This window comes from Toxorhynchites rutilus, chromosome 3 (genome assembly GCF_029784135.1).
Source record: "Toxorhynchites rutilus septentrionalis strain SRP chromosome 3, ASM2978413v1, whole genome shotgun sequence".
Lineage (NCBI taxonomy): Eukaryota > Metazoa > Arthropoda > Insecta > Diptera > Culicidae > Toxorhynchites > Toxorhynchites rutilus.
The window spans coordinates 98732227-98749063 of record NC_073746.1 but is presented as its reverse complement, the minus strand read 5'-3'; the positions used below and the strand labels follow the sequence as shown (position 1 = coordinate 98749063).

Sequence of the window (16837 nt, the reverse complement as noted above, 5' to 3'; positions counted from 1 at the left end):
TCCAAGAGAGCAATGTCTGGGGAATATGATGGATGAGATAGAACCCCTTCTGTTCCTTCTCTTTTTCAGTGTTTGGATATCTGTCAATATCGAATGAATCACAATGTGCCATGCTACTAACCATTCGCGAATATATAACCTAACATGCATGGATGATTCAGATACTTGACCGAATAACAGTATTCATTTTTGTTGCACAAATTGAATATACCCAGCGAATAAAGGGTGTGTCACATCAAATTGCATCACGGAAAAAACGCTGTAGAAATTTAATTTTTAGGAATTATATCTTCAGCTTTCGCTTATAATCAGATAAGAGTGTATAGATCACGTTGGCCATGCTTCACTGTCAATTTTTCGTAAATTTGGAAAAATGTCGTCGAACGAAAAAGAGCGTCGTGAATTAATCCTGTGCACTCATTTCGAGAATCCGGAGTTGTCACATCGGGACATCGGTAAGATGCTGGGAATCGTCCAATCCACGGTCAGCAGAGTACTAAAACGATACTTCGAGAACCTAACCATCGACCGGAAGGTGAAGAACGGCAAAAATGGATGCTCCGTCAGTGAAAAAGATCACAAGCGCGTAGTTAAGCAGTTTAGACGTGATCCGAGAAGTTCGGTCCGGGATGTCGCCAATAAGCTGAATTTGTCAAGTTCATTCGTCCAGCGGACCAAGCAGCGGGAGGGTCTGCGTACATACAAGGTTCAGAAGGCTTCTAACCGCGACGAAAGGCAAAACATGGTGGGGAAGACGCGAGCCCGGAAGCTGTACACCGAAATGCTGACGAAGCCACATTGCCTGGTAATGGACGACGAAACCTACGTCAAAGCGGACTTTCATCAGCTGCCGGGCCTGTTGTTCTTCTCCGCAGAGGACAAATTCAGCGTTCCGGAGGAGATTCGCAAGCAGAAACTATCCAAGTTTGCCAAAAAGTACATGGTGTGGCAAGCGATCTGCTCTTGCGGAAAGCGGAGCGCCCCCTTCGTGATGACCGGCACGGTAAACGGGCAGGTTTACCTTAAGGAGTGCCTACAGAAGCGCTTACTACCACTATTGAAGCAGCACGAGGGCCCGACCATCTTCTGGCCGGATCTCGCTTCGTGCCACTATTCAAAGGACGTATTGGAGTGGTACGAAACCAACGGGGTCACCTTCGTTCCAAAGGAAATGAACCCGCCTAACGCGCCGGAGCTTCGCCCAATAGAGAAATATTGGGCGATTATGAAGCAGGCCCTCCGGAAGAACCCAAAAGTTGTCAAATCGGAGGCGGACTTCAAGAGAAAATGGATTTCTGTTCAAAAAAAACCCAAGGGTTAGACATCAATTGAATATAGGCTACCCAAAATCAAAATCAATATGGCGTCATTTGTTTATCAACATATCATTTACGAGGATTGAAATCGAAAAATGCGCTGCTTTATTCTAACTGCATGAGCGATTTTCATATTTCGGTTTCACATGAAGGTGTTCACATTTAACATGGAGTTTAAAGTTAGCCACTATTCGACTATATAACCGGACCGAGTTGTAAACAACAGTAATTGATTGAACCAAAATGTCAGTAAACCGCAGCAATATTGGGTACACTGGCAATATGAGGGATTTGACGTTTTAGTCGTACCCCTGAAAAAACCACAACCTGACGTTGTACAGAACCTTATGGAGAGGAAGGTGCGAGCATACGGGCTTGGACTCGAAGTATGAATAAAAAGAATACCACTCTCGATGTCCGCATACGAGTTTGAACCACATGTATCGTCTCATTCTAACTATAGTGAATAACGCAGACAAATGTAGGGCGATAAATTATGCATAAATAATTACGTCATCACTTGCACTTGCTGACAATTATGGGTCAGAATCTGTTGCAGTAAAGGCTGATTTAGACGACGCCAGTCAGCACTCTAGTTGAAGTATCCAGTGAATAGAGAACAAAAACTGAATATGAATCATTCGCTTTACGTAGTCCGTATGATTCTGCTGCTTCATGATGCATGGAGAGCTTCCATATGTAATGAGTTAGAGGCAAAGTAGAATATAAACTTTCTGCACCGAAACCGTTCATGACAGTTTTGGTTCGCATGCTCGTGCGAGCCGAAACAGAGTTGTGTCATTCGCTGTTATGTCATGATTTTAACATGTAACAACAAAAGAAAGCCACTGGGGGAAATTCAGCCAGGTGCTAAGATTGATGCTAGGATCGTTAGCAAAATCTCAAGCAGAACTGTCAGTGGGATACCCAATTCATATGAAAACAAAGAGAAAATGTCAGTGGGATACCCGATATGTTGGCTCCTGTCAGTTCAATGGGGGTTCTCTAAAGACGTCACCCGACTGGGGAAATTACTTCTGTACAGTGGAGTAGTGTAAGGGGCGCGGAGGGAGCGGTCCGCCCCGGGTGTCACCCTTAAAGGGGATGCGCCGACTGGCCAACCTCTATCCGTTTCTCTTTTGCTACCGTGATGAACGGACATGCAAAATCGTTTGTTTGTGAATGCACCCAAGGGATAAAATATGATTTCGCACACATTTGGGCAGTTAACTAGGTGTTCCCGTGATAATTTTTGATATCACGGAAAAGATATTTCGGTTATACGGAGGATTGAATAAGGTTGTCTTGATGATTTGAGTGTCGAACGGCAAAAAGAGATCATGAGCGAAAGAATATTATTTCGTATATTTTTGAACAGATCGCAAGATACTTCCAAGGGAAAACAAAATATCCATTCATGCAATTATTGAAAATTGATTTAGATGCAACTTCAAACAAATGATTACTTATCCAATGGTAGTCTTACGTTAACCTTGTGATTATATCACAAATATAACCCACTCCTAGTTTTTTTTTCATTTTGGGTGGGAAAAGCTAAAGATTTGAATAACGATATCTGTCAACAACTGGAAGGTCAGGGTTTAGTTTCCTTGAACTCCCGTTCGCAGGCTATCGATCGCTCCAACCATGTCACGATCAAATGAAAGAGTTTAGGTTTTGTCGAGAAAGCAAAACAAAAAAGCCGTTTCCATAGGGTATGTAGACAACGCTTATGAGGACAACATGATTTTGCTAAAAATCTACAGTGTGTGACATTTTCAGATTTGTTCAATCTGTTTACTCGTTTTTCGCAGTTTGAATTGATCGCTGAGCTAGCGATCTAGCGCAGAATATTTGCAAACCAAAGGACCATCTCTGAGTAATGTTGTGATCAGACTCAATACACTGGTAATTTTTCTCGCTGTTCAAAGTAATAGTCTAGTCGAAACGGGCATTAAGAAGTTTTCATTAATCTCCAACGATTACAAATTTGCTACTAAAAGGAGAATTCTATATAAGCTGAGCAAACCAGGCGAAAAACCTTCCGGACCGGTCCACCGATGGAGAAGGGAATGTTGGAGCGCATAGACCATTTCCATCGGGAATTACAAGAACGGTCACAATCGTGTAAAGAACACATTTAGCTGGTTTGTCACTTTACTTCCTTTTCGGAAGAATGTCGGGAGTGAGAATTGAACTCATTACCTTTAGCGTGAGAGGTACGGATATTACCATTATGCCAGATCGCCTTCATGATCGTGAGTACCTGATAGCGAACTGAAGAAGTCGATTTGACAAACTGACAACTACGAAGTTTCGGAAAGGCAGCTTTTGCTAGAGACTCCGTAGACATTTGAAGGCCGCCAAGAATCGGTTCCAAACAGTAAATTTGAAGCTGTTTCTAACCGTGTACGTTTTTGTGGCATCATGTGGAGAGGCTTTTTAGAGTTGGAATAATTTAAAAATTGGCCGACAACGATGGATCAGACATGTTTAATACGTTGAGCCCCGTACCGTTATTGCTGCGCATTCCATTGAGCCCGCAACAAGCAAGCGAAAGCTCACGGGAAGCACTTGTCCAATATCAATGTCTCAGCTACCAAAGATATTTATTTCATAAGATTAATTTGAGTCACATATCGACATCCACAAATAAACCATATGTTATTTATTTTTTTATTTTGTAACTGTCAATTCCAGTGACCAACGCGTGAAGATTTTGTTTTTTTCTTATACGTCCAACCTTATCTAATATATAATATAACTTATATAAACAAAAAACGTATTTATTAAGTTTGATTTTTCATTTATAAACAAAAACTAAGTATTATGGAGAGGTGACACCCTAGTAACCGGCCCCGAGTGTCACCCGGTCACGCTACGCCACTGCTTCTGCAAGATCATATTTGAACAAACGAAATCGAGTTTATCAGTGACTGCTCTTTCTCGAAGAGGATTAACAGATCCGTGAACATGTGGCGTTGTCAAGCTTTAAAATTATCTTTTCGTGTTTATTCTTTGCTGTAGAGTAAACGAGTGGTTAACGTCAAACACGCCATGGTGGGGGCTTCTAGTTCGATTCTCGTTATGGTCGGATTTATCTTCGTCACAAAGAAGGGAGAAAGGTGTGTTGTGTTCCATCCTAACAACGCCATGGCACCAGGCCTGAACGTCCGACAGCTTGTTTGAGAGGTTCTTATGAATGCACCTCATAGTCCAGACCTGGAATCAAATGATTGCCGTCTATTTCTGTCTACAAGTGACTATCTCAGTTTCTTGCCAATAGAAACGTGAGTTTCTACTATGAAGGAGGCAGAGTGGAACTACTTCGAAAAAGACCACAAATAATCTAACAAAACATAATTAACCTAAATCGGAATGTTCTGACTATATGAAATAAAGCTCTCGATTGAAAGCAAAATAATAGATTTCTTTCTCTCAAACCTTATATTCCAATAGCCAGCGGGCAAGATTCCTAGTTCAGATCTTCTTCGAATTACCAAACTTTTGACGGATTCTAACAAATGTTTTAAAAATAATCAAATGATTAAGTTTTATTTACAAGGACGAAAAAAATCCATTCGGAGCCATCGATTATTATTTTGATAATTTTGTAGCCACGGCTGCAGGCGTAATACAATTCCGATTTGATCTATCGCATATCAAAAATCAACATTTCACTTGCGTCACAAATCTCGTCGGCGTTCAATAATTATCGCCAGCGAGGAAAGCTTATTGTTTGTTTCTTTGTTTTTAAGAGGCTTTAAACTTTGCAGTTCATTCGCCTCTACAGGAAAGCTTATCATTTGTAATTTTCTATTAAACAACATTATCACCCGTTTTGAAGTATCCCAAATCTTTTCCCTTCCCAATGAACGCTATTAATGAATCCAGCACCTCTTCCGCGTTGGGGATGATTTGCTCAGCAGGTAGAATAAACCCATTACTTCCTTTATCACGAAACTCGTAAGTTACGGCAACCGGAACACCGTGCTCTCCGTGCGCCCAGTCTGGGGATGATCCGGATGCTATATCTGTCGAACATGTCAAAAAAATTAGGTCAAATCGAGAAACGCTACTATTTCATTATTCCTACAAAGCACATCTGATGTCGTTCCAAATTGATACAACGTTCCGTAACGACGCGATAGTGCCACTGCGGCCGCCTCAGCCATATCCATCCAGTCGTAATAGTGGTCAGACTTGTCAGCGTTCGCATACCCAAATGGTAACAACAGGTACTGTCCATACGAGTGGAATGAGAGGAAAAAATCGATGTTTGTTTTGTACTTCAAAAAGTAATTTATAATGTTTTGGGTTTCAACTTCGGACGCAGGCTCTGGACCAGCAAACGTGTCACTGCAAGGATTACTACTTGCTCCACCCTCTGAAATTTAAAAATTTGATTATTAGCTTCACAGAGAAGAGTGTATATTTACCCATCCAGTGTCCTGGGAAGTTGCGATTCATATCCACTCCATAACACAACAAATTGTGTGGATAGCGGTTCTTTCTCCACATCCGATTTACTTCTTTGGTGTAATTCAATCCATCTGGATTCACCACAGGTAGTATGTACCAATCATAGCTATCCGCTAGGTTTTGTACTGCTGGATCAGTCGATGTTAACAATTGATTGAGGATCCATGTGACAGTGGCAGATGTAATCCACTCTCGAGCATGGATGTTTGACTCTAGGAAAATGCCCGGATTTCCCGATCCTTTGGACAGTTTAACTGCTTTCATCTCCCGGCCTTCATATGAATGTCCGTATGATTCAATGGTTAAAATATTTCCATACTGCTTGACCAAATCGTCGAACCAATCGTACATTTCGTCCAAGGTGTTATAGTCTTTCCAGTCAAATTCATTAGATCTTCTTCGTTTAATTTGTTCATTATCAATGAGCCTACAACGAAAATGTTTATTCAATCGCGACTCTACCACTATTTCGAACTTACTTTTGTAAATTATTAATTTTAAGTGATTTTTCCATATTCAACCGGGAAGTCAACTCTTCGAAATCGGCGAATTTATGCGGCGGAATAACGATCCTAACCTCCATGTCAACCTGAACCGGTGACTCCCAAAAATAATACTGAAAAGTAAACACATTTAAATATTTTTCAGATGTTTTCAGCTCATTAAACCACATACTCCATCCGGAAACTGTTCCAGATACTTAAGAACTTGAAGTTGCACGTTATTCCTCACGGACACTTCATACACTCGATAATTATCAAAACGTGCCCGCTCAGCAGACGCACCGTAAACCGCTACAATTAGTAGCAATAATATGCTGCATTTGTACTCCATAATTTCACTCGTTGATACTTCGAATTCGAATGAGCAGATTAGCTCCCAAGCCATCGGTTTTATATCTCGCACGATGGTTGAGTGATAGTAGCTACAATCGTCCAATCAGTTACAGCGATACTCATTGATTGTGAAAGCACTCGATAACATTATCAAAAAAGTGCTGATTGATTAGGCTTTGAAAATATGCAACGTATCTTCTATTTCGGGACAACGGTCATATCTAGAATGCTACGCGCGTATTCATATTCCACAGAACCGTTTGGAGGGATGCGAACAATCTGATAATACACAGGTATAGAATGAGTATAGAATATAGGATAAGGAAAATTATTAGGAAATAATATATTTTTATCAATTGCCATTTATGAATCTTTCCTATCCAATAGTTAAAAAAAACAGTTAAATAACGCTATTCTACATTATAACATAAACTAACACGTTTCCCAAATTTTTAATGCATTTTTTTAAATAGTCTTTTCAGTGATTTTATGATTATCTTTTCGGTGTTGCTGACACATTGTTAGGAAATGCAAAGTAATACATTATCTGATTGTACGACTTGCGATTCTGCTCCATCACAGACTATATTCGAGATCAGAGCTCTGCACAGTCATAGTCAACTGAGGATAGTCAGCTGACTAACTGACTGACTATATCCATAGTCAGTTAGTAATGACTTTTGGCTTCTTCACGCAGTTTCTCCGCCCAAAACGACTGAACAGTCAGTCGGGCGTTTAGTCGCTATCTCCCTCTACCGATTCGACTATATCATTTCATTGGCGATCTAACGTAAAAATCTACACCTAGGTGGCGCTGCGGTGAAAATGATGATGGTTTTAAATTTTGCAATGGGAGTTTATGGGAGGTTTGTAGTTCTTTCTATAAATTACAATATTATAATCATAAAAGATTATTTGATTGCGATGAGTTAGGAAGAAATTTAATTCTGCGCAATTTTATATATAACATGTTATATTTTTACCACTTTCAGTAGTAAAAACTGTATAAATATTGACAATGGTTGAATCAAAGATGGAAATTCGTAAACGATCGGTGAGACATCTCGATTTTGTTTTTGAATTAAGAAAATGATGCTAATGTAACCTAAAACTCAAAAACAAATCACGTATATTTTACTTCCGGGCTTTCCAAGGTAGTTCTCACATGCAGGAATCGTACATTTTTCTACTTGTGTTTGATTGTGCTCTCGAATTTCCTTCTTTAATTTAACCATTGTCAAAATTTTTATAGTTTTCACTACTGAAAGAGGTAAATAAATAACATGTTATATATAAAATTGCGCAGAATTAAATTTCTTACAAACTCATCGCAATCAAATAATCTTTTATGATTATAACATTGTAATTCATGGAAAGAACTACAAACCTTCCATAAGCTCACATGGCAAAATTTAAAACCATCATCACTTTCACCGCAGCGCCGCCTAGGTGTAGATTTGTACGTTAGATCGCCAATTGACGAATTTACGCAAAGCTGAATCAGCTCATGCAACATCTACATTAGAGCTCAGAACCACAAAAGTGAGGGTGTTTGTTTATTTTACGCACTGAAAAGCAAGTTTCGGTGGCGATTATTCATTTTATTTCAATTTAGATTAATTTCAGCTATTGAATGTCGTCAGTATATGGTAAGAAAGTTGGAGTTTTGTATATTTATGATGGTTTCAACACGCGATTTGACCAAAGTCATAGATAATCTTCGAAAATTTTAAGTTTGATGATGCATATCGGTTATTGATACCATGGATAATTGCGATGAAATCGATATCATATCAAATTGGCTGATATAATTGATTATGTAGGGGCCGATATGAGAAGTATTTACAGTATTTTTAGCGCAAAACACCCTATTCACCCCGTTTACTTAGTTGAAATAAATTAAAGTTACAATACTTATAACAAGCCATTTTTCGTAATATTCATAGCACATTGTAAAATGATGATTTTCTAACCTTTGCAGCGTGGAAAGAATACATAAAACCGGGAAATTTTAAGATCAATTCTGATTTTTCTAGAAAATTTGAACGAATTTCATACCAAAAAAAACAAAATATCCTCATTTTACTCGCTGCGTCATCTGGTTGTAAATCCAACGTAAATTCGTCAATTCTTCCCAGTCAAATTGTCCTCATTGGCGATCTAACGTACAAATCTACACCTAGGCGGCGCTGCGGTGAAAGTGATGATGGTTTTAAATTTTGCCATGTGAGCTTATGGAAGGTTTGTAGTTCTTTCCATAAATTACAATGTTATAATCATTAAAGATTATATGATTGCGATGAATTTGTTAGAAATTTAATTCTGCGCAATTTTATATATAACATGTTATTTATTCACCTTTTTCAGTAGTGAAAACTATAAAAATGTTGACAATGGTTGAATTAAAGAAGGAAATTCGAGAGCACAATCAAACACAAGTAGAAAAATGCACGATTCCTGCATGTGAGAACTACCTTGGAAAGCCCGGAAGTAAAATATACGTGATTTGTTTTTGAGTTTTAGGTTACATTAGCATCATTTTCTTAGTTCAAAAACAAAATCCAGATGTCTCACCGATCGTTTACGTTTTGCGTTAGATCGCCAATTGCATTTTTAAGTGACTTCCCCCAGAATGAATTCGTTCCTCTCTTTCTCTCTCATGTGCATGCATCGATGTTTGAGTTCAACGTGGTTTGATATACGCTACAGGTGAGCTAGATTCTTTTGTATCGTACACGAAAATTATGTACACGTATAAAATAATGTGCAGTGTGTGTGCGCTATTTTGCACGCCTTATACAAACTAACACTAACGCGAGGACCTTTATAGCATACTTGATAAATGTCTAAGTTCGTTGATTTCAGTTCACGATGGGTAGACGATAAACCGTCCATTGATGGGGTAACTTCTTTTTTGCATCAGAAATCATGTTTTCGTTCCTCTTTATAGTGTGGATTGAAGTCAGTTGAATGAAGAGGCAGATTTGTATTCATTAGTCGAGTCAGTTAAAATAACCACTGACTGGACTAGTTCACCAGTCATCCTCGCTAGTCAAAGCTAGTCAATTCATTTTCTAGTCAAGTCACTTTTTGTTGGCGGCGACTGCCAAAGCAGTTCTAGTCGAAGCGAAGCTGCTGAGAGTAGAGTCGGTCCTCATTTTTCACCTTCGAAGATTTCGGGCCCTGTTCGAGATCATTGCGACACTCGAAACATCGTTTTGGAGTAAACTTTGCTTCACTCACTTATCTATGCCTAGAAAATACGAATAATACTAAAGGCTCAATAATACATCAATAAGATTATCAACTTCTCCGTTTTTTTATTTCAGAAAGAAAAGTAATTTTTTGTTTCTTTAATATCTCATTTCAACTTTTTTCGTTTTCGTTTTCGTTGGTTGTCATCAAAGTACTGCGGTTTGCCATTGCTGCCAGGAGAGAAGATTCGATCTTTTCTGAAAGGTGACGCTCTGATTATCCAGTTCTTTCCATGCCTTCCTATTTCTATCCATAATGTATTATAGATACATAATCCAATCTAATCTATAGCTTTCCATTTTTGACGTAGGACTACGTCTAACCGGAAGATATAGGGGGTGAAATGGAAATCTAGGCACTGAACAAGTAGGAAAAAATGCAAGATTTGGAACGCTTATAACTCGAGCATTTCTCAATAGATCGCAAAGGTTTTTGCATCAATTGATAGGAAATATATCTACGCATCTATCATTACGAATAACATTTCATTTTTCTTGAGATAAATAATTGAATAATTGTGAAATATCAAGCATTGTCAAAATGCACTATGTGCCCATTTTTGATCGGTCCATTTTGGGCTCCTCAAATCGTACCGACCAAAACGGGCAACCAGAGCAGCAGCGAAATAGAATGAAACACAATTGGAAAGGAAAAAGAAAAAAAAATGAACGAAACATTGGTCGCAGTCTCACACATGCGTAATTCTCGAGACAGCCAGTCAGCTTAAAAATCTCCGCTCCGCTGCCGTAACGATCATTCTCATTCAAACCGTACACCACATCGGTTCGCATCACAACACATCAACAAACCAACCCAAGCAGCCATGTCTGGACATGGTAAAGGAGGAAAAGTGAAGGGAAAGGCAAAATCCCGCTCGAACCGTGTTGATCTGAAGTTCCCCGCAAGGGTAGCTAGGCCGAGCGCATTAGTACCAGTGCACCAGTCCACCTAGCCGGCGTTATATAGTTTCGGCCGCCGAAGTGATCGAGTTGGCTGGTAAAGCTGCTCGCGACGATAAGAAAAACCGCATTCAGAACAGAACACATCAAGACAACAACAGGCAGTTGCAGCGAGTGGCGAGTGGCAAACGCAATCGCAAAACGGCATCAAGTAGCAGAAGAAAAAAGTTTGTTCTTTATACAAACTGCTTTGGTGGCAAATCCAGAACAAGGCGGCATCGAGGGCGTTCGAAATGGTTTTTTTCAAAACCACGAGTACTAAGTTTTCTAAATTGGAACCATTCCATAAAACAAGGCGCTTTTCAGGGCCATTAAACCTTCCAAAAAAGAGTTTTGGAAATACAGTTCAATGCTTTCTAAAACAATATCCAAAATAATAATAAAACACAAATTGATTTTTTCATAATTTGTTTGCCAGGATATGATGAGTATGTAAATTTGGCAGTTGTTCTGAGTTTATTGATTTTCATCAATTCTTAAATTACTTCTAGATTGAAAGTACAGTAATTTACACTTATCTCGACATTTAGCTAATTGGACGGACCTGTAATGTGACATATTTAGTTGGACATTTTTGTAAACATAAAGTTCGGGGTCCAAATTATGACCCAACATTGAAAGTCGACACTGTACCACTGTCATCACAAATGTTCAATTACAGGTTAAAATTACCTCCAATCCGACACTGAGTGGTGGTAATGCGACGTGCCATTGAATGTAATTTACTGTAAAATATGTCACAAGCTGGATGGGAAGAAATTTTCCAACTGTGAAAGCTGTGGCGAGTGGCAAATGCAATCGCTAAACAGAAAGGTTTAGCCGAACAAGATGGGGATATCGAGTGATACCAAAACAATAAACTCTTTAGATTGAAGATAATTTTGTGATCCTGAAAAGGACCCTTTTTAGCCTGCATGTGAATCCAACGAGCGAACAAATCGTAATGAATGTATTTTTTTGCCATCGCTCCCTTTTAACGCTCATTCGTTCGTCTCGTTGGACTCGCCTCTCTGGCTGAGTCTGCCGTTTTGGTTCTATCCTGTGAGTGTGTACCGCTAGAGTATAAAACACGCGGACCCCAAAAAAATATCTTATTTTCTTTCAAACCGTAAACCCGTGTGGTTGTACGGCATCGGCATCGTGGACGTAACAAAGGAGGACAAGTTAAGGGAAAGGCAAAGTCTCACTCGAACCGTACAGGTCTCCAGTTCCCTGTTGGCCGCATTCACTGATTGCTCCGCAAGGGTAACTAGGCCGAACGGATTGGTGCCGGAGCACCAGTATACCTAACAGCGATTATAGAGTTTCGGCCGTCGGAGTGCTCGAGTTGGCTTGCAAAGCTGCTCACGACAATTAGAAAACCCGCATCAAGAACAGAGCAGCTTCGGTTCGGCGCTCATCAAGTCAACAATTAGTTTCAGTGAGTAGCAAAGTGTTTCTCCGGCACGTCGCATTAAATGTAATTTACTGAACAATACGTCACAAGCTGGATGGGAAGAAATTTCCCAACTGTGAAAGCTGTGGCGAGTGGCAAACGCAATAGCTAAACAGGAAGGCTTAACCGAACAAGATAGGAATATCGAGTGATAACAAAAACACAACACCAAAGGTTCTTTTCAGAACCATCAACATGTTCATAAAGAGTAAACAGTAAACTAATCCATTTTTCAGGTAGATAGGTAGGTATTCACGTAGGAGAAGAAAATAAAACAATATATTTAAAATATATATTTAACAAAAGCTGTCCCCTTTGTATAGTCCTACGTCACTCCGGTTATGTCCCCGACATTACCCACCCGTCTTTTTTTCTTTCCCAATGCAAATACAAAAAATCCTTTACCGGCTCCGGGACAACTGGCCAAGTCGACCCAACCCAACTAGTCCTAACTAAGTTATCTTTACTTCCTCCCTTTCAGTTATAGGATTTTTATTTTTCTTCGTATCATATTAGGTCGGGGAAAAACAAATCCATTATTTTCTCGGTAGATAGATCAATATGTCGTATAGTATCGATTAAAACATTTTCAAATTTATGCTCGTTGTAAACATGATATTTCACACATTTTACGACATTTTTCGACGCGGAAACAGCTTCAAACCTGAAACAAAGCATCATTTGAAAACGGATCGTCGGTTTTGTAATGTCTATTTTGCTGTATTATTTCGCGTTGACACATTTAGCGAAGCACACCTCAAAGCTGGTTTCGCAGTGGTTCAATGAAAAGTGTATCAAGGTTATGGAATGGCCAGCACAGTCTCCCGACCTTAATCCGATCGAGCAACTCTGGTCAATTTAAAAAATTAAGCTCCAGGAGCAAAAACCAAGAAGCATCCAGCAATTGCGGCAGGTAATCTAAACTGAATGGAACGAAATCATCCCGAAAACAACTGTTAAGCTTGTTGAGTCGTTGCCACGACAATGTCGAGTAGTTATTTAAGCCAAAGGTGGTCACACGAAGTACTAAAACTATGTGAGCCAGAGGAGTGGATATACTTTTTATGCGTTACTTTTTAACTTTTTTTAACATCATGTCTCAAATGCATAAGAATTTGTGTTTGTATTTTGAACTCGCGTGAATTGGATTTTTTACATAAATAATAATAAACTGAACATTAATTAACCGTGTTTTAATTTTCTGGTGGGTTTTTAGAAGAAATCTAATTTTTCACTGGGAGTGGATAAACTCTTTTTGCACATTGTATAGGTACTTTTCATTACTGTATCCATACATAACGCAAGAGCCATCTCGTGCAGGGTCACAGAGATCAATTGTCAGTACAGGAAAAGCTGTTTTTGTGCGGTTGCTTTTTGTGCGATTTCTTATTTGTGCGACTGTTTAGGTGCGATAATATTATTTGTGCGATTAGTTTGTGTGATTCAAGGCCCGATGGCATAATAAAATCGCACAAAAAGAGTCGCACAAACGAGGAATCAAACGGAAAGGGACCGCACAAAAACAGGTTTGTCTGTGTGTCTTATGAAGCACCCAACAACCAATCACAATTTTTCTGCCATCACAGTTTGAATGAATTACTGGTGGAAGTAAACCAACAATAAAATTAAACTATCTTTTTCCGGCCGCCAAATTATTAGCGAAGAATTTGATTATGGAATCTTTCTAACAAATACAAGATCAACGTGCGACTGTAACTTGTTTCTAGTTATAACAATACTCTCTTGACATAGAACGCAATTGAACAAAATTTTCTTTCGATCCGTAAACTACTGACGGGAAATTTCCCACAAATAGTAGTTCAATAAGTACCTACAGATAAAAAAATTATTACACATTTAAAAATACAATTATTTAGACATGTTCAGTAAGTAGAGGATGTATTGCAAACTTTTTCTGTCTCCATGTCACTCTGTGTAGCTTATTAATACTTATTTTATCCGAAACTCAAAAAAGTCGCATACATTTTTCTGCATAGTAAAATTCGAATATAGATTACGAAAATAATATCTAGTGATACCACATCAAATCGATAAGAATCGATCATCTGGTCATCAGCCAAGCAGTCGTGGCCGAGTGGTTAAGGCGTCTGACTAGAAATCAGATTCCCTCTGGGAGCGTAGGTTCGAATCCTACCGACTGCGATGTTTATTTTATATTTAAGATATGAAATAACACTAAACATTTGATTGAATAAAATAGAGTATAAGGTGATTCAAAGTAACTGTCACTCAAATAAATGTTTATATAAATAAAACGCCCCCAGTTATTTACATTGTAAGTTGGCTTTAGACAAGGTAGATGAAGACAGTCCTCCCGTTAGCGGCACATATTATCATTCCAGCGGTTCGGGTACGATTCCCGTTATGGTCGGGGAATTTTTCGTCAAAGAAAATTCTTCAGATTGCACTGAGGTCACGCGTATTCTAGAGTTTGCCCCTCAGAATACATTCAAGACGTGTTATTTGGCATAGAAATTTCAACTGAAGGGGCACAGAAGGAAAGAGGTGTAAGTGACATGATTTATTTCTCTTCATCAACTTTTTCTTTAGTCAATAACTCAACTGCAAAAACGTTCCAATTTGCGTTTGCTATAGAATCCGATAGATGAGGTTCTGACATATCTTCCACATTGTCAAATACAGCTGAGAATGTGTTTACAACTAAGTCATGACGAAAAGAGAGAGTCGATGTAGAGAAATCGGTGACGTCACTTACACCCCTTTCATTTTGAGCCCCTCATCTAAGTATTTATAAAAATGACACGAGTAATTTGACGTTGTGATAGTTAAGCTCCTCTAGGAACGATAATGCCATTGAACGAAGGAGAAAAAGAACAAAAAAAAAGAAAAAGAAGAAGGGAATGAAGAAGAAAAAGAAGAAGAAGGTAGATTAATCAACTAACCTGGGCTATTAAACCTTTTCCTTAATTACAAGCCGCATTCGTCTTGTGGAGCCATCGCAGCTGGCAAGTACGGCGTCTGGTGACCAGAGCTGCGATTTGTCGTGAGAATCAAGTGATGGTACTCACACAAAGATAATCAACAAATTTTGTGCTACGATTATCTTTGGTGACCATCCCAAAGCCAGTCCAATAGTGTGAGAAGAGTATTATCACAACACTAACACATGGTGAGCTTCTACTTGGTGAGTGTCCTGTCGCTGAAATGTCAGAATAGTGCGACACTCAAAAGTCTATCTGATGGTTTGGTGTTTGGCGATATTCACAACATTCGCCTCTTTGTGTTCGTTCTTCGTGACTAGGGATGCCAGATGTGAATATACAGTTTCATTTTAAATACAATTTGAAGAATATTGTGTTTTCAGGCATTTATTTTCTTTTCAACTTTTCAGACGGCCTTAACGTTTTTATCGGCACTTCGCCGACTCTACGTAGTAATACACGTGTCATTTGTATTAGTACTTAGTTTGTGGAATAACACGCCTTGCGTATCCCGTCTATTCCGGCTCCCGATCGGGTTTGAAATTAGCAAAATGATGCATTTTGTAACCCGTTCGACTTCGATTTTTTTACCAAATTTGTTTCTCATCATTGCAAGGATACAAGGATGTTCGCAATTTTACTGATATTTAGTGTCCTGTCTATCCTGTTGCAGACTTATATGTTCAGTTGCAGACCGCAGGGATATGTTATTTCTACTCTTTATGACTTGATTCCCTGCTCTAACAACCCTTTTTTTCATACATTACTTTGCTATTCTCGCGGTTACAAAAATATCTGCCACATGAACATTTCAGTTTTTTGTCGAAGGCTTTCACAAAAAATCATCTGGCATCTCTAGAGATGATGACATTTACTCTGACAAAGGCCAACACGAAAATGGCAAGTCACCAAGTATTTTTGTATACATTATACATCAAATAGTTTTGTGTACTATGTCTCTCTGGGTTGACCGCTACCGACCGCGCCAGCTGTCCAAACTGGACTGCCACAAAACGCAAGTTACGCATCTGATTAATCTTTGCTCCCAGGGAGACTTCCCACATGTTCTACGGTCCTTCCAGGCCAGTAAGAAAACTCGCATCATGTGTCTGCTGCGGAAACTACCAATCGGGCGCGGAACGGCTACGCAATGATATAATGAACTTCACAACGCCCGCGAACCGGAAGGTGGAAATCAGGACCATCAGCAGTAATTACCACATCGAGTTGAATTCATCGGTTGCCGGGATATATAACATGGTGGTCGTGTTGGATTTGATCAAGCAAATTGATCCCAGCGGGTAGAGTGAATATGAGACTCGTCTTGTCCGAGGTGGATTAGCTTACCAAAGATACCCAGGATGCGCTGAGAAGAGCCATTGAAAAGTATTTTTCTACATGCAGATTGATTTTGTGCGCCAATTCTACTTCGCGGGTTATTCCCGCGGTTAGGAGTCGTTGCTTGGGAATAAGAGTGCCGGTCTATCTTAGGAGGATATTCTTAAAATTTTGAATGTAAGATTGTCATTTGTTTGTTTCTTGTATGTAACAACACTATTTGCATTTCCTCATGCTGGAAGCTTGTAAGATA

At 39.2% G+C, this 16837-nt stretch overlaps 1 protein-coding gene and 1 non-coding gene across 2 annotated transcripts; one reads left to right on the top strand and one right to left on the bottom strand.

The window, feature by feature from the left end:
- Positions 1-4076: 4076 nt before the first annotated feature.
- Positions 4077-6648, bottom strand: LOC129777613 (zinc carboxypeptidase-like). The gene is made up of 5 exons (XM_055783984.1): positions 6474-6648; positions 6278-6414; positions 5756-6225; positions 5413-5703; positions 4077-5350 (listed from the first exon to the last, which is right to left on the bottom strand). The coding sequence occupies exons 1-5, from the start codon at positions 6630-6632 to the stop codon at positions 5136-5138; spliced, it is 1272 nt and encodes a 423-aa protein (XP_055639959.1). The 5' UTR covers positions 6633-6648; the 3' UTR covers positions 4077-5135.
- A 7716-nt stretch (positions 6649-14364) lies between these two features.
- Positions 14365-14446, top strand: Trnas-aga (transfer RNA serine (anticodon AGA)). Its single transcript has one exon. It is a non-coding gene; the product is annotated as a tRNA-Ser (tRNA).
- Positions 14447-16837: the final 2391 nt, after the last annotated feature.

Bases quoted from the DNA above. Each gene is read 5' to 3' on its own strand.
- LOC129777613 (XM_055783984.1), bottom strand. From the start codon at position 6,632: ATGGAGTACAAATGCAGCATATTATTGCTACTAATTGTAGCGGTTTAC. The intron at 6,415-6,473 runs GTATGTGGTTTA...TTTACTTTTCAG, and splicing joins TGGAACAGTTTCCGGATGGA to TATTATTTTTGGGAGTCACC. The intron at 5,351-5,412 runs GTAGGAATAATG...CATGTTCGACAG, and splicing joins AACGACATCAGATGTGCTTT to ATATAGCATCCGGATCATCC.